At 38.9% G+C, this 26,899-nt stretch overlaps 1 protein-coding gene across 3 annotated transcripts in view; it reads left to right on the top strand.

Moving 5' to 3' along the window:
- Window positions 1-26,271, top strand: part of stxbp1a (syntaxin binding protein 1a) — a 78,156-nt gene extending 51,885 nt beyond the window's left edge. For 2 of the 3 annotated variants that reach the window (XM_057818527.1, XM_057818529.1), the window contains 4 exons: window positions 2,271-2,356; window positions 4,519-4,673; window positions 5,607-5,764; window positions 24,343-26,271. In XM_057818527.1, coding sequence (XP_057674510.1) covers window positions 2,271-2,356; window positions 4,519-4,673; window positions 5,607-5,716 — 351 coding nt within the window. In that variant the 3' untranslated portion in view covers window positions 5,717-5,764; window positions 24,343-26,271. The remainder of the gene's footprint in view (window positions 1-2,270; window positions 2,357-4,518; window positions 4,674-5,606; window positions 5,765-24,342) is intronic. The other variant, XM_057818528.1, reaches the window with a different exon arrangement.
- Window positions 26,272-26,899: the final 628 nt, after the last annotated feature.

Here is a 26,899-nt window from a genome sequence, read left to right as displayed (position 1 = left end):
AGCAGGGTGAGGCAGCATTTAGTTATTATGCTCCTCACTTCTGGAACAAGTTACCCGAACGTCTGAAACTGTTAGCTCCTTTAAATCAGGGCTAAAAACGCTTTTGTTTGGCACTGCATATCCATAACTGTCTATATATTTCAACCTACCTGCCTTCTATTCCTCTTGTGCTTATCTCCATTGCTGATTTCAATGATTATTAGTAGTAGTAGTTTTTGCTTTATTTTTATTTATTTATTTTTTAAATTTATTTATTTTTATTCTGTGATTAAATGCAATCATTTGTCTTGGTTTTTACGTTGTGTTGATTTAAATGTGATTTTTATGGTCTTCATGTGATGTAAAGCACTTTGAATTGCCTTGTGTTGAATTGTGCTATATAAATAAATTTGCCTTGCCTTGCCTTGCCTAAAACAAGCAGCACCTGACTGCAATCAACTGATTACACTTGTGAGACACCAGATTGGTGAAAAGATGTCTTGTTTGGTAGGAATGAAATCCAGCACCCACTGCGGCCCTATGTGGAATAGTTTGGACACCACTGGACTAGACTGACGAAGATAGCAGCAGGAGCAGGGAGGAAACACGTCCGCCCCTGTCGAAGGCTGGAAGAAGAAGATATTCAGTATATTTTAGTATACACTGGGAAGGGGATCCCAAAGCACTCAAGGAAGAATGACAGTGATATAGTATATAAGGTTTATTGAATTGAGGGCGAGGGTTGCAGCGGACGCACAGGGAGGCCGGGTCGTGGCTGGCAAGGGAGAGTAGACAAGAAGTCAATCAGGTGGTGGTAACGATAAAGGGTCAGACATGGGGAATCCTGGGACGGAACAAGAAGTCAGATTAGCTGGGTAAAATGGCGGAATACCTGAACGCTGAGCGTGACTGACGGGCAGTGGCGCAGGAAGTGGGGTGCTGAGTTGTTGGTGTTGAGGAGACAAAAAGTGTTTTGGTAGATTCTTTTTTTGTTGTTGTTAAAAATAAATCAATAAATAAAACATATTGAAACAATACAGTATTTAACTTTGGAGATTAAATATATATGTTGAAAAGTTTTATTTTGCTCAAACATGGTCACTACCTGACAACTTGCTTGCTACCTAGTCACGATGGATAAGGCGCTATTGAAACAGAATGGTCTGTCACCTCATCTCATCCCTGGAGGGCAGTTAATGCGGGCGCGGATGTTCCAGGGGACCACCCTTGATCTCGGGGGATTACAGAAGTCCTCTTGCTTGCGCTGCTGTAAGAGGGATGGGCTCCTTTGGCTCGCCCGCCCCGATTGGCTGGGGAAAGGACGTGGCCCTTGGGGCGGCGTTTCCACTTGTCTGCAGGACTATCACATGTCTGATGGGATTCACGCATGACTAGGTGCAATTAGACACACTCAAGGAGAGAAACTCAGTGTCGAGATTAGCGATCAAGCAGCATAAAATAGGATGCCAACATCTCCACACTCACAAGGAATTCACACAAATACTGGGTTCTACACCTCACATGGCTGATTTGTGTACACTTAAGCCCTCCCAATGACTTATCTGTCAGACCTACTCCACCCCCCCACCCCCGTTTTCTTCTTGGTCATCAGGCCCCCCACATGGTGTCAATCAGAAATACAATCAGCTAACGATGGCACCAACATATTCATAGTTAGTGTAGGCGTTCAATGTATTTCTTGTTGTTGTTTGTCATTTTTCTGTCTCTCTCCTATTCATTTTTTTCTGTACCCCCCATAACCCCTTCCTGTTCTCTGCTTTCTCCTCATAAAGAGGAACATTAAATGATGACACAATGGGAGTATTTCATATTCCCATGTTATTCACTAAAACTGTTCAGACGAATCAGACACTCAGATTCACATTCTCCGTGTCAAGCAGGTGAACAGGATAACTTAAGGGGGGGAAAAAAAAGGTGGCTGATTGTGATGGCTCGTATCAGCCATCGTTCTCCCGTCTGGCCTCCTGCCTGTATCAGGGAGCCCTAACATGCGTAGAGATTTGCCAAATAAATATAAATAAAACAGTAATAGCACTCAACTGCTTTGAATGGATTTTTATTGATTCTATTGTTCTATGCTGGTCATTGTTTTTCTGCTATCAAAAATGGTATATCTAAACAGTGCTACTACACATTTACAAGTTATCTAACGTGCACCGTAAAGGTAGTGTAAGAAACATATCTCAAACAGTCATAGACTTATTAAATAAATGAATTCATTTTATTGGATTGAATAACAGAAGATTATTTTCCCTTTTGTCCCTCTGCAGGATGCCATTGATGATAAGCTAGACACCAAGCACTACCCCTACATCTCTACTCGCTCTTCTGCCTCTTTCAGTACCACTGCTGTCAGGTACATACAATCAACTTTGCAGATATGGAATAAATACATAAGAAAATATTTTGCACATATTTAGGATGCTCCACCTCTAAATTCCCAGTATGATGTAAAAACACAGTTTTACACTGCAGCAAAAAACATTAGAACACATAACAATACAGTTTTTGTTTAACTAATAACAAAGTGAATTGTATTGGATATCTTTAAATTGTGCAGGGAGGTCTAATGATAACCTCCGTGAAGTTTGGCCCCCATTAGACGCAAATTTATATAAGAAAATATGTCAATCGTTTGTGCTACATTTGTGCTATAAAAAGTTTCGTTCGAGCTTCTATCGTTTTTAAGATATTTACAATTCTTTTATAGGTCAATCTGAGGTCAACCAGCCCCCCGTTTTGATTAAAAATGGCTAAAAATAGTGTCAATCATTTATGCTTCATTTTGCTGGTTTGTACTATAAATTTTTTTGTTTGTGCTGCTACCGTTTTTGCGATATTGAGATATTAATTTCAAGTGATAACGTCACGGGGCCCCCCACGTACGGCGGAAGGAACCCGCAATGCTGCAATTTGTTTGTGCCAGTTTGTGCTGTAAAAAAATTCATTTGTGCTGATGGATTTTGAGATATTAATTTCGAGTGATGATGTCAATCCGAAGCCCCTCCGTCGCGGTTGACGGAGCGTACCAACTCTCTCACTAACAGAGGGGTGTCCCAACAACTTGTGCCAAGTAGCACAGATGTCATCACTCGAAATTTATGTTCATTATGAGACTGATCTAGCCCCATACATCTACTGCAAAGTGGAACCAAAGGGGTGCCATTTGTTGCTGCAACGTTTGCATATATAGTATATTGAATGTTTATGTCAGTCTTGTGTCTTATCTTTCCATTCCAACAATAGTTTACAGAAAAATATGGCATATTTTAGAGATGGTTTGAATTGCGATTAATTATGATTAATTAATTTTAAAGCTGTGATTAACTCGATTAAAAATTTTAATCGTTTGACAGCCCTAGTAATAACATGAGTTGTATGCGAGGGTGTGTCTATGTCGACACACTTCTGGGTTAAGCTGGCGACGTCACGGTCTAAAAATAGCATTCGTACAGTACACTTTTGTCCCCTAATTACCATATTAGCCTGAATATAAGACGGTGTTTTTTGCATTGAAATAAGACTGAAAAAGAGGGGTTCGTCTTATATTTGCGGTTTAGACATTATACCCATTCACGACGCTAGATGGCGCCAGATATCATTGAAGCGATGTTCTGTCATGACAGATCTCAGCTACTCTCCCCATTCACGACGCTAGATGGCGCCAGATATCTTTGAAGCGATGTTCTGTCATGACAGATCTCAGCTTCTCTCAAGTTCAATCAATTTTTTATTGCAATGTTTTTCCTTATTCAGATTTGTTTCAAGACTACAGTTACAGTTAGACTTCACTTTGATGGTTAATGCAGTTATTGCAATTTTGTTGTTTTATCACAATAGATTGGTTTATTCACATTTCAAAAACCAGAAGCCATTTATTTACTAATGTGATTGCACTTTAGTTTACATATTTAAATGTTCAGATATTAAGATTTGAATGAGGCAAAATAACATGCTTTTTCCCTCAAATATATTGTTATAATCATTTGTTTCGGATGTACTGTAATTATTTTCTGTATAAAAATTAATTTGGTGTTCAAAAAGTCTTTTTTCAAACTTGAGTCTTGAAAAAGAGGGGGTTGTCTTATAATCAGGGCCGTCTTATATTCGGGCCAATACGGTAATTAATTTTTAAGCTGTGATTAACTCGATTAAAAATTGTAATCGTTTGACAGCCCTAGTAGTGACATGAGTTGTATGCAAGGGCGTGTCTATGTTGACCCACTTCTGGGTTAAGATGGCGACGTCACGGTCTAAAAATAGCATTCGCGCAGTACGCTATTGTCCCCTAATTAAAAGGAAGTGACCTGAGACAAACAGATGTGTCCCCATGATGTCCCCGAATCAATCGGAAGAGACCTGATAGATCTACAGTATATCCACCAAAGCAAAGCCTGATCGTAGTTTCTCCAGTTTCTAGTTTTTATATAAATTTGCATCTGATAGGGGGGCCAACTTCACGAAGGTGTTGGACATATCCAGTATCAATCAAGTTGACATGCTTGTGCTCACTGACAGTGCTCGGTATGGACACTGGCACAAGAACAAGACACCCGGAGAATACCGCACCGGCCCTCGTGTCATGGTCTTCATCATTGGGGGAGTGTCCTTCAGCGAGATGCGCTGCGCCTATGAGGTCACACAGGCCAATGGGAAGTGGGAAGCCATCATTGGTGAGTTCTGCAAATGGGGAGGGGATAGGCTGAAAGTAAGAAGTAGGCCGTCATGTGAATAAAATTAAATTTATGCCAGGGCGTACCCTTGTGCCCAAAGCCTTTTTTCTTGTCCTTGTATTTCTCCTTTAATTACCTCAACTTGTTGTTGATGGTTTTGTTGAAAAACCTCATTCTAGCTATCTTAAGTCGAATGAATTAAATTTTTTTCATCATCCTTTTTACAACTACAGTCTCATTTCGTGTCTAGGGAAGATAATTGCAATGCAATAAGTACAGACAACTAAGAGGCATCAGGTCAACAGTGAAAAAGCAATTTTTTTGTTAATAGTGTCCCTATATACTGTACAGAGACAAATGGTGAAACAATATTGACGCACACCTTAAGACGCCGTTATGGCCTATAAAGTCCACACGATGGCAGTAAATGACTACTTTTGTTTTGTGAAGCTCCTCAAATGACTTCAGCACCAAGATGCCACGAAAGAAGTCAAATACTGAATTTTACTAAAGAACGCTGAAGTGTTAACATCCCTTAGTTACAACATGTCTTTTAATGTGTGTCATGTCCTACGTTATAGCAGCCCTTACTGTCATGGACTGTTGATTTAATGTCTTCTTGATGCTTCTTTGTGCTGCTCTTTTCCATGTTCCTGTTTTGCTCTGCTTCAGCTTTTGTCTTTCAAAATGATTTCTTTTTCAATTGCAGCTTCGCTATGTCTTTTTCTGTCTTTCTGCCTTCCTAGTGTGTTTGTTCAAAATGTGATTATGTACAGCATATATCCCTACTGTTAATGCGTGTGTCTGTGTGTGTTTGTAAGAGCGGCTGGTTGTTTTTTTTTTTTTAAACCCTTTGTTTGTCGGAGAGAGTGGATGAGGGCCTTGTCACGTGTTGAGAGACGAGTGGTGAAGCCACCTCTGTTCCTCCTACAGGTTCCACCCACATGCTCACCCCCACCAAATTCTTATCGGACCTGCAGCACCCCGACTTCCGAGAGTCCACTAGGGTGTCCTTTGAGGACGCAGACGCCTCAGACGAGTGAGGCAGAGACAGATTGGGAGGGAGGGAGAGAGAATTCACACAGAAAAAAGTAAAGGCAGCCGCTCAAGAAGCCCTTTCTGAACTTTTAACAGCACAAGGGCTTCCTTGTTCTTTTTAATCACTCAGTAGTGTTTTTATGTACTTCCACCACCCCTCCTCTTTGTGACCCCCAGGGATGGGTACCTCATGGCCTTTTCTCACCGCATGAGCCGCTCTATCAGAGTACGTTATAGCATCAAAGCACACTGTAATTACAGTATTTTGAGTCTATGAATTAGATGTTTATTATATAATTAATTGTAATAGTTTATTATATAATTTTTATAATTAGATTGACCGATTTATTGGGCCAATATATGGACTTTTTTGCAGCATCGGCCGATTAACAAAACAAAAAAAATAAGCCGATAAAAAAGGATTTTGATCAGGCATCTGTGTGAGCAACTATGGCTGTCGCTGACTGACGGTAGGACCCCGGAAGGACCCTGCAGCAGTTTGAAGGCAGGCTGCGAGAGGGAACTTCAGGCTTGCCTGGTTTGTAAATAAAGGTAGTCCCCAGGTTACGACGTACTCGACTTAGGCGATTTTGACTTTATGACGCTGGAGTCTCGTCCGTCATTTTGTCTCCAGTCATTCTTTTAAAGTCACATAAAACGTACCTTATTGTATCTCACAGTATCTTTACTTTATTAATATGACGTGTTCTGTCCTCATTAAAAGTGAAGTTGTTCAGCTTGATAATACATACTGTATGTACACTTATGTTAGTAACAACACACATTTTAACAATAACACTTGACACAAAACAACTGGTGTTCAAACATCAATCTAGTCTGATCAATATGTAAATTTAGTAGATTAAATTAGCCTAATTTGCCTAAAAAAAGTCAGTTAGCTGAAATGCTATGAATGCGTATTTACAATTCTCATAGCAAATTGCTCACACATAATTCCACAAACTGTAGCTCTAAACTCTAAACAGTACCTTATTGTACTTCACAGTATCTTATTTTTTACTTTACTTTATTAATATGTGTTCTGTACTCACTAAACGTGAAGTTGCACAGCTTGGTAGACAAGGCAATTGTGCTTTTTGAAGCTTTTGACTTCTTTCACTTTTCACAATTTGTAAACGTGACCCATAGACTTCATAATGTATTGACAGCACACGGGGCCGCTAATAATGGGCCTGCATTGTTGGCGAGGCCAGCAAAGCTGTCCGAGTGGAATCTCTGACAAAGAGCTTTTTTTCGTTGAAAATTCTTGTGAATAAATGCTTAAATCCCTGAATTCCTAGTGGATATGGATGTAAAACAGTCTCGATTCTTGGTTACAAGCAAACAAAACCATTAAGGATTGTAATGTAATAAATACAAGCATTTATTTTACATAGAAATGTCAGAGTACAATGCTAGTCTGTTAGTAAATGTAGCTAGCGGCCTCTATATGTAAACAGAGCTTTTCCGGTGAAAATTCTTGTGAATAAATGCTTAAATTCTTTATAGAGAGAGATGTCTCGATTCTTGGTTACAAGCAAAAAAAACAAAAAACAAACTGCAATTAGCATTTATTTTACGTAAATATGTCGAAGTACAATGCTAGTCTGTTAGTGAATGTAGCTAGCGGCTGCCTTATGTAAACAGAGCTTTTCTGGTGAAAATTCTTGTGAATAAATGCTTAAATCCCAGAATTCTTTATAGAGAGGGACGTAAAACAGTCTCGATTCTTGGTTAAAAGCAAAAAAAAAAACGTGCAGTTAGCATTTATTTTACGTAAATATGTCGAAGTACAATGCTAGTCTGTTAGTGAATGTAGCTAGCGGCCACCTTATGTAAACAGAGCTTTTCCGGTGAAAACTATTGTGAATAAATGCTTAAATCCCCAAATTCTATATATATTGGGACGTTAAACAGTCTCAATTCCTGGTTAAAAGCAAAAAAAGCATGCAGTTAGCATTTATTTTACGTAAATATTGCGAACTATGATGCTAATGCGGTAGCGGCTAATTTCTCCCATTGTTTTTTTTCACAACGTTTCAAAATGTATGCATGGTACGAAAAATATGATAATTACCTTGAATACTCTAACAAATCAATCCTTCCTATTTGTATGCGGAACAGCTTTCGTACTTTTTCAACAGAAATCCGGCATTAGATCGCTGCGTGTGTGTGTTTGTGAATAACTCCTAGTGATGTAGGCGTCCCCCTACTTGAATGCGAGGCGCAATGCATGACCAACCTGACCCGTCAATAGTATACTATTATGAAGTCTATGTGTAAACGTAAATGTACATGGGTATGTTCAAGACGACATTTTGACATTTTGACAATAAAATAGTTGACACAAAACAACTGGTGTTTAAACATCAGTCTAGTCTGATCAATATGTAAATTTAACACATTAAATTAGCCTAATTTGCAAAAGTCCGCTAGCTCAATATGTAAATTTAACACATTAAATTAGCCTAATTTGCAAAAGTCCGCTAGCTTAAATGCTATGAATGCGTATTTACAAATCTCTCTAAACAGTACATTATTGTATCTCACAGTATCTTATTTTTTACTGAACTTTATTGATATGACGTGTTCTGTCCTCATTAAAAGTGAAGTTGTTCAGCTTGATAGCACATACTGTATGTACACTTGTGTTCAAAACTACACACATTTTAAAAATAACACGACACAAAACAACTGGTGTTCAAACATTATTCTAGTCTGATCAATATGTAAATTTCGTAGATTAAATTAGCCTAATTTTCCTAACATAAATCTGCTAGCTTAAATGCTATGAATGTGTATTTACAATTCTCATAGCAAATCGCTCACACATAACTCCACAAACTGTAGCTCTTAACTCTAAACAGTATCTTATTGTACTTCACAGTATCTTATTTTTTTACTTTGCTTTATTAATATCATGTGTTCTGTCTTCACTAAACGTGAAGTTTTTCAGCTTGACAGACAGCAAACAAGGAAATTGTGCTTTTTGAAGCTTTTTACTTCCTTTACTTTTGACAATTTGTTATGTTCAAAACCACATTGCATTTCAACAACAAAACACGACACAAAACAACTGGTGTTCAAATGTCTATATAGTGTGATCATTATGTAAATCTAGTAAATTAAATTAGCCTAATTTGCTGATCAAAGTCCGCTAGCTTAAATGCTACGAATGCATATTTACAAATCTCATAGCAAATCGCTCACAAATAACTCCACAAACTGTAACTCGAAACTCTAAACAGTACCTTATTGTATCTCACATTGTTATTTTTTACTGAACTTTATTAATTTGATGTTTTCTGTCCTCGTTAAAAGTGAAGTTGTTCAGTTTGATAGCACATACTGTATGTACACTTACTGTATGTTCAAAACTACACAAATTTTAAACACTTGACACAAAATAATTGGTGTTCATACGTCAATATAATCTGACCAATATGTAACAAAGTCTGTTAGCTTCAATGCTACGAATGCTAACGTATTTACAATTCTCATAGCAAATCGCTCAACCATAACTCCACAAACTGTAGGTCTAATATTAATTACAAATGCATACACAAACATATATGAGCTCGAACAACTTACAGCCTGATGTGGGCCAAATCAGAGTACAGCTATCCTTTATCCATGTCAGATGTTGGAGTCTGCTCCTCAGTCATATAAGGCCAGCCAGACCAAATGTGTTACTTTTGAACGTTTTGGATAGTTATTTTTAGATTTTAGAGTACTCAAAGGGGTGAATTCCGACTTATGCGGAAATTGGGAAATTGGGTCGCTAGCGTAGGAACGGAACTCATTCGTAACCCGGGGACTATTGTATGATTTTTTTTTTTTTTTTAATCTTCCTTGAGATAATATGCAGTGTTGCTTTAGTCTTTTAAGGTGTTTACTGAGTGATCCTTACACTCTAAATCGTAGTGTTAGCGTAGCATGCGCATTAGCATTAGTTTTAGCATAGCGAGCATCCTCTTAAGCGCTCACTTGTTTACATCTCATTGTAATGTCCTGGTGGATAATTATTTGAAAATAATGTTCTGTTCTTACTGAGTGTGTATAGTCATAAAAAGAAGTGCTGTGTTCATTGGTTTGGTAGCACTAGCTGAATTAATCCTTTAAGTCTCTGGTCATCACTGTAAATTTGGAGCTGATAAAGCAATTTAAAAAAGTACATTGGCTTACGAAATGGGCTTTGGATATCGGCAATCGGCCGAAATTTTTTTTAGATATTGTTATTGGCATCGGCATTTGAAAATCCCATATCGGTCGACTTCTACTATGAATACTCCATATTGAAATAGTTTACCCCCTTCCATGCGTTTTTGACATATTTTAACTTAGTACACTTGACACTCTTTAACTAAATATTTAATATTTTTTAAAATTTGTTTGTCCCACCTAGTGGAAGTTTACTGTAAAATTCACACATTAATGCAGATAATTTCGATAACTTGATTCTATAGTATAAAGGTAGTCCCCAGGTTACGATTTACATGATTTCGACCTTACGATGCTGGAGTCTCGTCCGCTATTTCATCTACAGTGTTTTTTTTTTTTTTTAGTCTTGTAAACAGTACCTTATTGTACCTCACAGTATCTTTTTTTTTTTTTTTTTTTTTTTACTTTGTTTTATTAATACGACAGTTCTGTCCTTTGACGAAATGTGTAATTGTTTAATGTGTTGACTTGTTTTGTGATGCATGCTTTTATTTTGGCGCAGTAAGCGTGGAGAAGATAGGACTTCTGCACGCGAGTAAGAGCGCATGTTAACTCGAAGAACGTATTCGTGTGCATGAAGAACAGCACACACGCACACACGAGGAAGAGCGCATTTGCTCCCACGGAGAATTTCCCCAGCCGAGTGAGAGGGGGGAAAGATTACATCTTAGCTCGCTGTATAAATAGGAGTTAGCTCCAACGTCTTGGCAAGGACTGTACAATGACGTATAATATACATGTTTTTGGATAGTTATTTTGAGATTTGTTTTTTTAGGGGTACTTAAAGGGTCAAGTCCGATTTATGCAGAAATTCAGGTTACGTCGCCAGCGTAGGACTAACCGGGGACTACCTGTATATAATAAAACTATCGAACAACTGCTACTTTAAAACGAAAAATGCGTAGTTTGATGTTAAAACATAAGAGCAGTGTTTTTCAACCTTTTTTGAGTCACGGCACGTTTTTACATTGGAAAAAAAATCTTGCAGCACACCACTAAACTAAAAAATTTCCAAGATGTCTTTCTGTACAGCATATTTAAATATAACTTCTCAATATTCTTACTTACTCAGTGTGATATTTGATGGCATGTGAAACATAATGGAGTAGGTTTTGTTGCATCCCCGGTGAAAGTAAATCAGAATGAATTGCCTTGCCTTTGAGCTTTCCATCTTCGCGTATTTATTTTATTTTTTTGCCACGACCCGTACCAGGGCCTTCATCTGGGTCAGAATCTTGTCTAGGGCTCAGTTTGGATTTCGAAGTTGTCCTTTTTAAAAACTTATCCATGACTGCCACCACGATTTCCGTGCGCGCCACAAGGAAGGTTCTCGGTCGCGTGGGTTCGGGTGATTGAGGTAATTGCTTGTCTTGCGTTTAAGAACTGCTCGGAATTATAGCCATCAGCCACCTTGCTGTCCGCGACAGTGTGGACTCCAGCACGTCTACTGTACATCATTTGATTACACTAGTCAAGGTTCGATATACACAAAAGTATCCTTTCCATTTTATCCATATTTGACGACCATCAATCCGCTCCTTGCGTTTTATCCCAACACATTGTCGTGGACAGCAAGGTGGCTGATGGCTAGAAATCCAAGCAGTTCTTGAACGCGACACCAGCAATACCTTGCTACTTCTTCCAATACCACCTACTTCTTCCTTCTGACTGTACCTCCACCCGATCACGTCCGCGTTCTGTTAACACGGCCAAGTGTGCTTCAAAACACCCAAATATTGTTATGAAAAAAAAAAAGGCACACCTGACAATTTCTAGTGTCCCATGGCCCACATAAAACACTGCATAAGAGAATGAAATATAAATCACACAATTTTATCAAGCATAATGTTAACATATACTATGAAAAGCATAGATGGGCTAAAAATGAGCATAGTAACAATGTTCTACACTGCAAATTTGTAACATCTTAATCAGATTATTTTTCTTAAATCTAGTCAAATAATTTCCCCCATCTTGTTTTGAGCGTTAAAGACTAGTTAACAGATTATTGCGTCAGATTATTTCACTTACTTTAAGTAAATATTGCTATTTGTTCTTAAACCCAGAAATCTATAAATTGGTCATTTTTCACCTAAATCAAGACAAATTTGCTTTCAAATAATGTTTTGAACAATATCTATTTTTCAATTAAGAACATTTCTAACAAAGAAGCTTTTTTAAAGATTAAATATACTTATTTATTGCTCAGAATAAATCCTTTAAACTCATTTTCAGCCAGCTATTTTTCTTATTTGAAGAAATCTGAGTAAAATTTACTTGAAGCACGGGCAGATAATTTCACTTATTTCTAGTAGATTTACACTGAAAATAATGGAATTTAACTAGTTTTAAGGAGGTGTGTCTTTGCAGTGTACTCTAACTCACAATGAAAGAGTCACTAAACACTCGTCGTGACTTCCAGCTGCGTGACAAAACGAGAGCCTTAAAAAAAAATCGTCCGTACGGATGCGCATGAATAAAACATAAAGGCTATAAAGAGAGGCGTGCGCTGAAGAGCGGCCATGCTCGAGTGGGTCGGCCAACCCCCATCCCTGCTGCCGTCTCCTATCATCTCTGCTGGGTGGATTAAATCGCCCCTTGATGGTCGAAAGGCTCACCGTTAACCGCTCACTTCAGATTTAATCTACCCCAAGTTCCATCTTTATGATTACTTTTTTACTGTTTGTTTATTTTTCAAATGAACCCTTAAGGGGTCACGACAATCACCTTGATTTCTCTCAGGACATGGTTGAAGTTCATTGAAGGAGTATCTCCTTTCTCCCTTGATGTTGTGTTGTACTATCATCACATGCCCACATGGCTCGTCAGCAGAGGGTGGCGTTACAAATGATCCAATTTGGTCATGGTTACTTTACTGTAAAAACAAAAAATTAACTGCATGAGTGACGCCTCTTTGCTGACACAGTGTGGCTATGTAGCATTGCTTCACCTGATATGCTTTAGCAAACTAACTACTAATGATGACACGAATCGAACACCTGTTCAACACAATGACACGCATTGCATCAAAATGGCCCATTTGGATTTAAAGCAACACCAGGTAACTTTTCAACTGTTCTAAAATATGTTCATTACATTAGTGATGATATGTCATTTGACAACTCGTTGAATGACACTTCTTTTATATCTCGAGGGTGTCTGTATCATTTTCACCGGCACTAATTACCGTTAGCCCGAAAATAAGACGGCGTTTTTTTGCATTGAAATAAGACTGAAAAAGAGGGTGTCGTCTTATATTTGCGGTCTAGACATTATACCCATTCACGACGCTAGATGACGCCAGATATCATTGAAGCGATGTTCTGTTGTGATAGATCTCAGCGACTCTCCTCATTCACGACGCTAGATGGCGCCAGATATCATTGAAGTGATGTTCTGTCATGACAGATCTCAGCTACTAGTTTAACCAGTTTGCATTATTTTATTGCAATGTTTTTCCTTATTCAGATTTGTTTCAAGACTACAGTTACAGTTAAGCCTGAGTTATACTCCCGCGTTGCGGTGACGGCGCAGCGACGACGGCGTCATTCGACATTTGATAGTTCTGCGGTGAGGGAACGTGTTGCTCTGTAATTCACCGCCAAGTCACTAGAGGGATGTGGCGTTATGTTTGTACGGTTTAGTGCATGCTTGTTGACTTCCGCTAGTTGGAGAAAAATAAACAATGCAAAATGGAACTCTTGAAAGTAAATATTCTGCTCATCAACACTGAAAAAAATATTGAACATACAAATGTTGAGGGTCAGGCGACGCAGAAGACGGTTTCGAGGCGGTCTGGCCGACTTTTGATGCCGCACAAAGAGTTTTAGACTCGGGTGGAGAGAGCTAGCTGTGGCGGCTAGCTTCAAACTGGCGTCGAGCACTGCGTTCAAGATCTGCAAAGCCCTCCAGCCCGATTTGTTTGCCGTGTCCTACAACCAGCCAGTGGGAAGCCATAGCAGATTTCTGGCGTCTACGGAACTTCCCAAACTGCGTTGGGAGCCTTGATTTTAACGTTATCATAAAAAGCACCGAGGCACTCTCAATCAGTGATGATGTATCGTGTGTGAACTGTCTGTTATTGAAAATTAAAGATCAAAACAACTCTTTTGACACCAAATCTGTGCTTTATTTTCCATATACTTGAAGTGTGACACGTAAATAAGTCACAGACTCACAGCAAACATATGTACACAATAAATGATTAAGTGCACCAACCAAAAATACGACATAAAATGATAAAAAGTTGGCAGTTTTTGGCCAGCTGGGTCACCGCTTCATGTGGCCACTCGATTCCAAACACACACGACTTGGTGGTTCTTCCTTTTTTTTTTTTTTTTTTCAATCACCGACCTTGCCATTTGGCAATCACAATAATGTCTTGACGAGACTTGCTCTTCGATCATACTCCCGTCGGCTTGGTCCATTTTTGCGTGTAGAAAATAATGTTTGATTCTATTCTACAATGGCGGTGTTTTAGCGCCAAACCGGAAACAACAGTCTGAGTGTACCAATCACAGTCTGTTTTCGCCACGTCATACACGTCTACGCGACGCGAAGGTTAGAAAATTCGAGAGGCGCGCGTCAGGCTACGGCGCAGGGTCGTAACTCGGGTCTTCCTTGACGGCAAAGGTCTGACGCGGAAGTATAACTCGGCCTTAAGACTTCACTTTGATGGTTAATGCAGTTAATGCAATTTTGTTGTTTTATCACAATAGATTGAGACTTCACTTTGATGGTTAATGCAGTTATTGCAATTTTGTTGTTTTATCACAATAGATTGGTTTATTTACATTTCAAAAACCAGAAGCCATTCATTTACTAATATGATTGCACTTTAGTTTACATATTTAAATGTTCAGATATTAAGATTTGAATGAGGCAAAATAACATCGTTTTTGTCTAAAATATATTGTTATAATCATTTGTGTCAGATGTACTGTAATTATTTTCTGTATAAAAATTAATTTGGTGCTCAAAAAGTCTTTTTTCAAACTTGAGTCTTGAAATAGAGGGGGTCGTCTTATAATCAGGGCCGTCTTATATTCAGGCCAATACGGTAACTTTGAGGAGGGTGGCAGGAACCTTGTCACACACAAAAAAACTACAAATGTGCTAAATGCTTTACGTCCTACGTCACTTCCCTCTTTCCACATACATTATAAAGACGGAAGTCGATGCGAACACTTTTGCGCAAAATTTGCATGGATGGCAGAGCAACAAAACAGACAATAAGTTTTGTCTGAGGAGGAAAAACGGATAAAAGGACCCTCAAGAATAAATATTGGCCCTGCTTTCACTTGCTGGCGTGGCGCACCCCATCAAAGTTCGGCTGGAGAGAGGGTTAGCCACACAAGGCCACATGGTTGCTAACTGTCATATACTATTGATAAGCCACAACTGGATTCATTACCTCATTACTATTCATCCTTCACACAGCCGCTGGAAACAGAAATATCATTTACCGTAATTTTCGGACTATAAAGCACATCTGATTATAAGCCGCCACCAAATTTGACACGAAAACTGTATTTCTTCATAGATAAACCACACTGGACTATAAGCCACAGCTGTTCTCATTGTATTATAGAATATTAACTGGTAACCCTTTATTTGACAGTGGCATCATAAGACTGTCATAATACCAAATGAACCACCATGAAGCGTTAAACCAATGGGCTGCAAAGCTTGATTGCTTCAAGAAGCTTCATTTGGCCATCACTGCTCCCTTGGGGGAGACTGTCAACCTCTGCTGCCAACACTGTTGTCGTCCAACATGCCTCCTAGCATACATTGCAGCACTACAGATGTAAATAAGAATCATAATTCATGTTCTGGGCTAATTATTTCTTCAGTTACTCTTCCAGTTGTTTCATTAATTGTTAGTTATGGTATTTGGTAACACTTTGTTTGAGAGTGATGCCATAAGACTGTCATAAGACCATCGTAATTTTGACATGACACTGTCGTGAGCATTAATGAATACTTATAACAGTCAGTGTCATTCTGCAAATTATCTCACTTTTGACTGGATGTAAAAGATCTGAGCTAGACATAAATGGAGTTAGTGACATAATTTGCCAGATGACACGTCATGATATCTTTCATAAGCATTCAGTGATGCCCATGATAGTGTCATGTCATGATTATGACGGTCTTATGACAGTCTTATGACGCCACTGTCAAATAAAGTGTTACCTGTTAACCCTAATAAATCAACAAATAAGCCGGACTGTCTCATAAGCCGCAGGATTTCAAATGAGTGGACAAAATAGAGGTTTATAGTCCGAAAATTAGGGTAATCCATCAGCGGGTGACCGGTAGATTTTACGTAGGTAAGATTTTACGACACTATGCGCTCATGCGCTGGTCCTCATGGGCAACACAGTTTTTCTTAAAGTGCCTGAGACAGCATAAAAAAAATCTTAAATAGAATTATCATGTGAATTACAATATTTTGAGACGATTCGACTATATACTACAGTTTGGCAAAGCGCAGATGACGAGAAATTAGTCTTTTAATCTGCCGTTTAGACCCGTCTGTCATTATAGCGCTCTGGCGTCCCCAGCTGGGTGATGACATCAGCAGGGTCACGATTTCTACGGATTTAGAATTCGGCCCATTGAGGGGGAAGTTTCATAAAGAGGAAAATACGAGAGAGCAGCAAAATGTCATGATTGTTTCAATCTCTCTACTCCAAAATTTTTACAGGATATTCTTTTTATCTACGTATTTTTCCCCAATTGCTAAATAAATGGTGTAGTCATGACAAATAACAGTCTTGTGCTAAATGGAATATGAAATATTAAAAATGCATTTATTCAGTATGACAGGGCAAAATTACTGCATAATGGTCAAAAATGCCGACTTCTTCCTCTCCCAAATGGTATTTTTTGTCATCGGAGTTAGTCCAGCTTTTGTCATTTCCCTGCCCCGGCTTCTTAGACAGAGGAAACAGCTAGACAAAACAGGAGGCATTACAGCTAGCCAACATACTAACCCGAACCGAGCAGCCTTCCAAGTTTTATTCTCGTCTTTCCAAAACGAAAAATCACACAAAACTACCCCGACTCATGTCACACATGGCAGCAGGGTTGATTTGTCTTCACCGATCGGCCAGCGAAAATAGCCCATTCTCGGTGGACAAACGGGCCGTCTTTGGAGCGGGGGGCTGGTCGTGGCCAAGCCAAGAAAAGTGCATTGTCAGGGGCCACGCGAATAGGACCGAGTGGGCTGGATCGGCCAGCCCTCGGCGGCGAGCAAGTTACGGCTCGCCGTTCTGCTGCGGCCACGGCAGTGCTCGTCGCTGGGAATGAACGCCGAAAGTAGCCCATTCTCGGGGGACAAACCAGCCGACGTCGGAGCAGGGGGCTGCTCGTGGCCACGCCGAGGATAGCGCACTCTCGGCGGGGACGCGAGTAGGACCGAGGGGGTGGAAGTGACAATGGTGTGTGGCAAGCCGCCAGTCGTCGTCCGAGTGGCCTTCTCGGTGGACAAGGAGCATTGTCACCCATAAAATGCAAGCCACCTCCTAATTAAAACGCGTGCCATCATCCCAGTATTTGACATAATATAAAAAAAGTACGTAGCTTACTCACTTCTTTGTCGGTCCATTGGTCCCACAGTTGTTGGACTTGTTTTGGCCATCATCCGAGGTGAACAGGAACTTTTGGAAAACTCAAAAAGGCTAACACGCCTCTCCCTGGTGCAGCAACAAAAGCCTGCAGCACATCGGGGTGGCATGATGCGAAAAATAGACTAAATAATCTGCTAAATCAACTGAATCCGCAATCATTCTTCATACTGTAGTATTGGCTGTATACTAAAGGTGATTAGCCGCTGATGTCATATTCACATTCTTTGTCAATCCAGGAAGTCAATCATTTTCATGGCGTGTGCTTAAAAAAAGTGAAAAAATATACCGTTTTGATACTTCCACACACATCCAAGTGGTCCATTTCATTCAGGAGCATAAAATACCGCGTGAAATATGAAATAAACATGCTTTTTGCTGTCATAGGCACTTTAAGGCAAAACACAACCGCTTTTGTCCACTGGCTAAAATCGACCAAAACTGAAAAGTTACATAGTGTTGCTTTAAAATTAGCAAACTTAAGGTAAACACCGTATTGCATTCTTTTGTAAATTGTCTAACAATATTACATCTGACAAACATGCATTCTTGGAGTAGGTCATCCAAAATATTCATTCCCACGTCAGTCCCCTCTCTGGAAGGAACATATTGTTACAGCAAATCATTGTCATTCCTAACATAGCCGCTAAAGTGATATCATTTTCCGAACAAAGTTTTCTTTATGGTTTCTCAGTTGGCAGTATGTCTGCTCTGGCGCATACTGTTTTTTACATTCTATGCACAAATGGCCATCACTTACTTACAGAAGGTATTTGTGTTTGTTACGCGCTTCAGATTTATCCACATACAAGAAGTCAGTATCGTAGTTAGTAAGAAAAAAGAAACAAACAAAAAAAAAAAACGTTGTTTGTTTCTGTGCGACAAAGCTGCATGTTTGACCCTGTTTAAACCAACCAAAATAGTGCTTGCTGCCTCTGTTTATTTCAGCAAACTTGGGGGGATTTGGAGAAATAATTCACAGGCATGCAGCTTTACAGTAGAAACAAACAATGCCAATTGAAATGTTGTTGTGTGTTGTAAGGAGTAAATCAAATAGTCGGACCTGTTTTGGGGGAAGAAATTCTGTTTAGAACTGGCAACTAGGTTGGACAAAATTCGGCAAGATGTTTGCTTTACTCCACTCCTGCACCGGGTCAGGTATTAAAAACAAACAAACAAACAAAAAAAACAATGAAATGTGTCTTCAGCTGTCTAGAAAGTTCGTATTCTATGATTAATGTTAGCATTATTTCACATGTTCGTCTCCCTTTTGAAGTTTCTGACTTGTTCAACCAGGGCAGGGGTCTGCAACCTGTGGCTCAAGAGGCGCATGTGGCTCTCTGTGACTGGCAGTTAACATTTTCCGTGCCATTGACGATGCTAGAAGCCCAATCATCCTTCTGCTGTGAATTTCAATTAGTTCATCAATAGTAGACGTCCAATCCATTTGAAGTGGGAGGGTGGCAGCGAATTCGTTCATTCGCTGCCACCCTCCCACTTCAAATGGATTGGATGTCTAGCGCATACCTGTCAAGTTGTACGGTTTCAGTGTAATTTGTACAAGTGAGCACTGATTTTTAAATGTGTAAGCCGTACGTTCAAAATCTGTACGTTTTTCGTGCATTACGTTTTTTTTTTTTCTCCGTTCGGATTAGGCAGCGAGACAGTGTGCGTTACTATGTGTTACTACGTTGGTTGAATGACGCGATTTTGACACCCAAAGTGATACAGTACGCTTTCAGCTTGTTTTGTTTAGATGCATACGGATACGGAATACTAAAAATGCCATAAGAAAATACTTAAACGTAGTCATATCAAATAAGGGTGGTTTAAATACGCTAACAATCTGCTTTAAAGCTATCACAAGATATTATGCTACAGTGCTAACCAAAGGTATTGGCACCCCTGCAATTCTGTCAGATAATACTTAATTTCTCCCAGAAAATGATTGCAATTACAAATGCTTTGGTTGTAATATCGTCATTTATTTTCCTTGCAATGAAAAAACATAAAAGAGAATTTAAAAAGAAAATAAATCTTTATCATTTTACACAAAACTCCAGAAATGGGCCGGACAAAAGTATTGGCAACCTCTGAAAAATCATGTCATGATTCTCCAATTTTTGTAATTAACAGCACCTGTTACTTACCTGTGACACATAACAGGTGGTGGCAATAACTAAATCACATTTGGAGCCAGTGAAAATGGATTAAAGTTGACTCGACCTTTGTCCTTGTGTGTACCACATTGAGCATGGAGAAAAGAAAGAAGACCAAAGAACTGTCTGAGTATTTGAGAAGCAAAATTGTCAGGAAGAATGTACACTCTCAAGTCTATCCATCTCCAAAGACCTGAATGTTCCTGTGTCTACTGATCGCAGTGTCATCAATAAGTGTAAAGCCCACAACACTGTGGCTAACCTACCTAGATGTGGACGGAGGAGAAAAATTGACGAGAAATTTCAATGAAAGATTGTGCGGATGGTTAATAAAGAACCTCGACTAACATCCAAACAAGTTCAAGCTGTCTTGCAGTCCGAGGGTACGACAGTGTCAACCCGTACGATCCGTTGGCATCTGAATGAAAAGGAACTCTATGGTAGGATACCCAGAAAGACCCCGCTTCTGATCCAGAGACATAAAAAAGCCAGGCTGGAGTTTGCCAAAACTTATCTAAAGACAAAACATTTTGGAAGAATGTTCTCTGGTCAGATGAGACGAAAGCAGAGCTTTTTGGAAAAAGGCATCAACAAATCGGATCGTGGACCTTCTACCAAACAATGGATCAATCAGATGTTGTCAGTTATACCTCTAGAACTCATGACATACATATTGAAGGGCAAACAACAGATTTTTGAGGACTTATGGACACCTTTTATGAACTATGTCAAAAAGATGAAACTGTCTTGAGGCTTACTATATCATATTAGGGACTGTGATTTTGTGTTTATGGAGGATAAATGGGGTGAAGCTGGAGCTTAATAATGGTAGAGGAACAATTATTTTTTTCTCTGGGGTTGGTTTTTGTGTGTGTGTGTGTGTGTGTGTGTGTGTGTGTGCGTTCTTGGCGTGGTCTCTTCATGGTATTGTTTTGATGGTGTGAATTATTAGTTTGAAAATCAATAAAAATATTGTGTGAAAAAAAAAGGCATCAACATACAGTTCATAGGAAAACATGAGGCCTTCAAAGAAAAGAACACAGTCAAACATGGCGGAGGTTCCCTGATGTTTTGGGGTTGCTTTACCATCTCTGGCACTGGACTTCTTGACCGTGTGCGTAAGCCATGTCTCCCTCAGAGACCATGGGTCTTCCAGGACAATGATCCAAACACACTTCAAAAAGCACTGAGTAGCAATGAGTCCAGACCTGAATCCCATATATCACCTGTGGAGAGATCTGAAAATGGCAGTTTGGTGAAGGCACCCTTCAAATCTCAGAGACCTGGAGCAGTTGGCCAAAGAAGAATGGTCGAAAATCCCAGCAGAGCATTGTAAGAATCTCATTGAAGAATACCAAATGCGGTTGTTTGCAGTTATTTTGTCTCAAGGTTGTGCTACCAAGTTTTAGGCTGAGGGTGCCAATACTTTTGTCAAGCCCATTTTTGGAGTTTTGTGTAAAATAATAATGATTTAATTTTTTTCCCATTCTCTTTTGTGTTTTTTTTTATTGCAAGCAAAATAAAGGAAGATATTACTACCAAAGCATTTGTAATTGCAATCATTTTCTGGGAGAAATTGAACATTATCTGACAGAATTGCAGGGGTGCCAATACTTTTGGCCAGCACTGTACGTGATTAATTTAGTCAACAGATCAAAAATCTGCTTTAAGGCTACCACAAGAAAACACTTTGCTTTAAAGTATGAAAGGGAAACAGATGCAAAAAGTATTTTAAGGCAATGAAAAATTAATAAAAACACAAATAGTAAGTATTCGCCACTTTTAACCGATGAGCCTATGTGTTGGACATCTTCCTCATTCGTCGAGTGACAGTGAAAATCTACGTCATCACCCCGAGCGTCCATAAAACATGGCGCCCTGCGTAGGTCAAAACATGTACTAAATATTACAGATTTTTAAATCAATAGCAATATTTTATGTGTTTCTAATAACAAATTGTAGTAAAAGAGAACAATTGTGGCTTATTAGAGCCTACAAGTCTTTAAGTCCAAGGTTCCCTTTAAATTAGTATCACTAGTAGATGCCCAGTCTTTCACTAACCAATCGTGACGGGCTACTGGACCGCGACGGATTGCTACTGAGCATGCGCAACTGAGCGTGCGCAAACTGACGCCATTTTCTCTCGAGGGATGATGGGATATATGGATATGTACTATATATGTATTATAGATTAAACAATAAATATAATTTTTTTCTCTTTTCTTACACTAGATGGTGGTATACACCTGGAAATTGCTTACAATCCGCCATTAATCAAGATTTTTTTTTTACGTACGCGATGTCCCTAAGGTGATTTATATGTTAAATTCAGACATATAAAAACATTATTATTTAACCCACGTGCATGAACATTCGAAGAATAATTCATTTATATTTCTGAATCTCTCGCGTTTACAAGCACAACTCCAACGGGCCAAGTGATGTAGCGCAGTCACGTGAACAGCCATTCACAATATGGTAGCCGTGCTTTGAGTGCGCGTTAAAATTATTCTTCTCACAATCAGTTTTCAGATGCATACCACCACCTAATGTACAAAATGTGCAGGATCCATTCCTCCACCCTTATGATCTATACATTGACTTAATGTCTTTCAAGAATTTAAAAAGTGCTTTCTTACATACCTAACTGTCCTTCTCTCCTCTCACCCTAATTAAACCCTTTAGAGACCAATCACACTGTTGAAAATAAACCAAAAACTTTATTTAAATGTTACAGACTTTGGTTTTTCAGGTATCTATAGCTTAACTAGACTTTTTTGTTGGTCTTTTATAAGATATATGTAAGTAGTGCTGCAACGATTAACTCGAGTAACTCAATTAGAAAAAAAGCTTCGAATCACAGTTTGCTGCTTTGAGGATTCGTTTGATTAGAGTGATGTTGTAATGGTTTGTTTTTAAAGTGTTTGCATTCAGTTTTATTGATTTGGGCGGCTACACTGTCCTGTAGTGGCAACAGTGAATATGACATAATATCTAACATGGTTGGATCCAGCAGCTCCCTGTTAAGACCAACGGAAAGTTGTGTTTTTTTGTTTTTTTTTAGATAATATGATTGTTTATGCATTCGTAATTTAGTTTAGAGGTATATTTGGCAGGCTTTTTCATGTGTGATTAGATTTGTGAAGAGCATTCTAAAAAAAAAAAAAAAAAAAAAAAAAAAAAAAAAAAGATAATAATAAGTTAGCATTTTATAGCATTTAAGCGAGGAGACTTTTACTATGCAAGTTAGCCAACCGTTCTTTTGTTGTGCTTTCATCTTCAGTTATTATTGTTTTAAACTAAGGTATTTTAATTTATTGTTAAATTTTTGAATTTGACAAGTTAAAAAAAAAAAAACACTCTGGAATTTTCTTTTGTATTTGCATTTACTGCTCTTTTGAAAGTGCAATCTTAGCATCTCCTAAAATTGATTCTGCATGACATTAAATGTTCCTAATCCGATTTCTCGATTATTCAAACTAATTGATAGATTAATCAATTACCTAAATAATCGACAGCTGCAGCCCTAGTAAGAAAAAGTTATTGTAAAAATGAACAAAGGGTTCAGAGTCCTATGTTTGCATACGTGAGTAGAGTTGTTTTGGTATGTTCTACACATGTACATTAAAAAGGGTTCCAACATTTAAAGTCATTGTGTTTACTTCTATCTTCGGCATAATCATTGGATAGTTAAAAAAAAAAAAAATCACCCAAAAAAAACAAAAAGAAATTTTTTTTTTTTTTTAATCATTTAATCTATCATGTACATATCTATATCTCCCGTCATTCCTCGAGAGAAAACGGCGTCGGGTCGCGCATGCACAGTAGCAATCGTCACAATCCGGTAGCCTGTCACAATTGGGTAGTGACACAATCCATCTATCGCTGTCAACGGCAACCACTGACTTAATGAGTATTTGATTTGAAATTAAATTAGGTTTGAAAAATGTACATTCTATCTATTCTATTCTTTCTGTATTTAAAATTTGAAACTGATGGTGCTGTTGTAATACAAACAACAAAATAAAGTATTTGGCCCCCAACAGGGAAACTATGGATAAACACCCCCCAATTTTTTTTTGTTACAGTTCATTATATCTTTGATGTCAAAGGGCATTTGTGGCTCCTGGTATTTTATTTTTGGGTGGGAGACACTCCAAACGGCTCTTTGAATGTCTGAGGTTGCTGACCCCTGCACTAGTCTAATTACAAGTCAACCAATGTTAAAAGTAAAACATGAGCTACCTGTACAACAACACATTTGGTGTGACCGGACAACTACAACTACTACTACTAAAAAACACACAATTAAGTGCAATTTATAGATCTCACAAGATAGCAGCAAAGTTCTGCTTCCATCTCAACGAAAACGCCAACTCACTCGAGCACAATTCCTGTTTTTAAAATGCACAGTATTACAATTACCTATATAATTGATTAAGCATATGTAGCAGTAAAATGAATATAATAATGGAAAAAAGTTTCCTTTTCAACATAGAGCACACATATTACAATCCCCATTAGTACCTTATAGCGAGAGCTGAAAACACATTTTTCCTCTGTGTGTACGTTCATACAAATATCTAACTGTTCTTTTGTATTTGTGTGTGTCCTCAGGATCGACCAACATCTTTACCCCCACCAGCCTGCTTGAGCAGCTCAAGTCCATGAACAAACCAGATGAAGAAGTGACAAGTTAAAAATCCCCTTAATGCAATCTCTCTCCTCCTCACTTCCCCTTTATGTCAACCATTCCTTTGTGTATGCATCTTGCTCGAGAGTAATAAAAAAAGACATCTCAGATGAAGAAACTATATGTTAAAAGAATAAAACAACTGTAAAAAGCAACTGTTTTGCAACAGATCCAATCGTTCGCTGCAATTGAAATGTCCAATCCACTTTAACTGGAAGGCTGGCAGTGAATGATCACGTTTCAGGGCCGTTGACGGCGCAAGACGTCCGATCCATTTAACCTGGGATGGTCAAAATGGATGGAACGACAGTAGCCATCAACGGCAATCCAATTAGTTCAAATGGAATACAGGTAGTGCCCGGGTTACGAACGAGTTCTGTTCCCACGCTGCCGACTTAACCCCAATATCGCGTAAATCGAAATTAACCCTTTAGGTACTCCTAAATAAACCCCAAATCTCAAAATAACTATCCAAACATGTATTATACGTCATTGTCCTCGCCAAGACGTTAGAGCTCAGTCCTAGCTAGACAGCGAGCTAAGCTACGAAATGACGATGTCAGACGTCCGTGTGGTTTGCTGACTTAATTCAGCTGCTCATGATATCGACACTTGCAGATTGAAACTAAAATAAAAATTATATCAAATCAGTTTCATCTTCAATCACAACAAATCAAGTTTGCGTTTTAGAACTAGCTGCCGATACAGCAATAACAATCCACACAAACGATTAGCATGTATCAGTTAGCGCCCGCACATTATCAACAAATATCACATGAACTTGCCCAAGTATTTGAACACAATTGAAAATGCACACTAAACAGTACAAAAGGTCTTATTTACAGGTGTTGCCTCTGTGGATGCATCACAAGCAATAAATGTAAGCGCAGGCTTGCAGTTGTAATCTATCCTCACTCTCTCTCTCTCGGCTGCGCGGCTTCTTCGTGTGCGCAAATACGTTCTCCGTGTTGAAGGAATCTGACTTTTCAGGAAGATTGCCAGAATCATGCCAGCTGAATCGCCAGAACCGCGCTAGTGTAATTCCAACGACCCGGGCCGGCGGAATCCCGACGACCCGGGCTGGCGGAAGTCCAACAACCCGGCCAAAAGGCAAAACTCCACGCATTCACCTTAGTTTTAAACCCCTATTTTGAAAGCTGGAAAAAGGCTTGAAAAAACAAGTTGAAAATTTATTCAGGTCGACAGCAATCAAACTGCAAGGCAAAACAGCAAAGAGACCCAGGCAAGGAGGCAAACTGGATCCAGGGTCACAATATCACAAGTCAACAAAAGATTCCCGAGAAAATGCTTCCTGCACCAAAATAAAAGCATGCATCACAAAACAAAAGTCAACATTACTTAAAAAACACAAACGACTGGAGACAAAATGGCGTACAAAACTCCGGTGCCGTAAAGTCAACATCACGTAAGTCGTGTGCGTTGTAACCCGGGGACTACCTGTATACCAAAATGTAAGTGTATTGTATGCTACAAAACCTGCTAGAGTACATCAAAGGTAGATCTATCCTTATCGGTTGCCCCGGGTCACCTGCTTTGTCAGTGTCGTGAAAGCGGGTGGAGGAGGGATGTTCCGTTTGAGAGGTTGTAAAATATAGCATATCAACCAACATGCAATATATATATAAATATATATATATATATAAATATATCGAACCGAAGAGGAGTCGCCCCTGTTGCCCATTTCAGATGTTTGTATCAAGTAGCATGCTTGGATTTGTCCGGACTGTTAACTGTGTTTGTATCCCGTGTGGACGTTTTTGGGAGCTAGCTTTTTTCCTTCTAAGATGTTGTGTTTGGGATACTCTACTGAAAGACCCTTTCCACTTTCAGAACCACTACTGACTACACCTTGCAACTCAGTGTATTAGCTCAGACTATGCAAATTCACCACACGAATGCTATTGCGGCTATTGTTACTGAGATGCCAGTTCCCAAAGAGAGACTACAACTACTAGCAAAAATTATGGAAACATCAGTCTCGGACGAGCACTCACTCAGACATTTTATCATGTAGAACAAACTCAGATAAAATATTGAATTAGTTCAAAAGTGCAACTCTTTAGCATCCAGAAATACTAAAAAAATGAATAAAAAACATTGTGGTGGTCAGTAAATGTTACTTTTATAGAGCAAGTGATCACCATCACCTTGTCAAGAGTCAAGAATCTGCATTGGACAAGGTGATGATGCTGGAACTTTTGTTTGGTGCTGTTCCAGTGAGATTTACAAAGATGACTGCCTGAAGAAAACATAAAAATTCCCTCAGTCCTTGATTATATGGGGCTGCATGTCAGGTAAAGGCACTGAGGAGAGGGCTGTGGTTAAATCTCCAATAAATACACATGTTTATATTGCACCACCTCTGGCTTTGTGGTAGAAATTGGGAAAAAAAAAAAAAAAAAAAAGGTCCACAGCAAGGCTCCGACCTGGAAGGATGATCTGGAAAATGCAAACAAAAAG

Source organism: Corythoichthys intestinalis, chromosome 17 (genome assembly GCF_030265065.1).
Source record: "Corythoichthys intestinalis isolate RoL2023-P3 chromosome 17, ASM3026506v1, whole genome shotgun sequence".
Taxonomy (NCBI): domain Eukaryota; kingdom Metazoa; phylum Chordata; class Actinopteri; order Syngnathiformes; family Syngnathidae; genus Corythoichthys; species Corythoichthys intestinalis.
The sequence above is the reverse complement of the archived record's forward strand: the minus strand, read 5'-3'. Positions and strand labels throughout refer to the sequence as shown.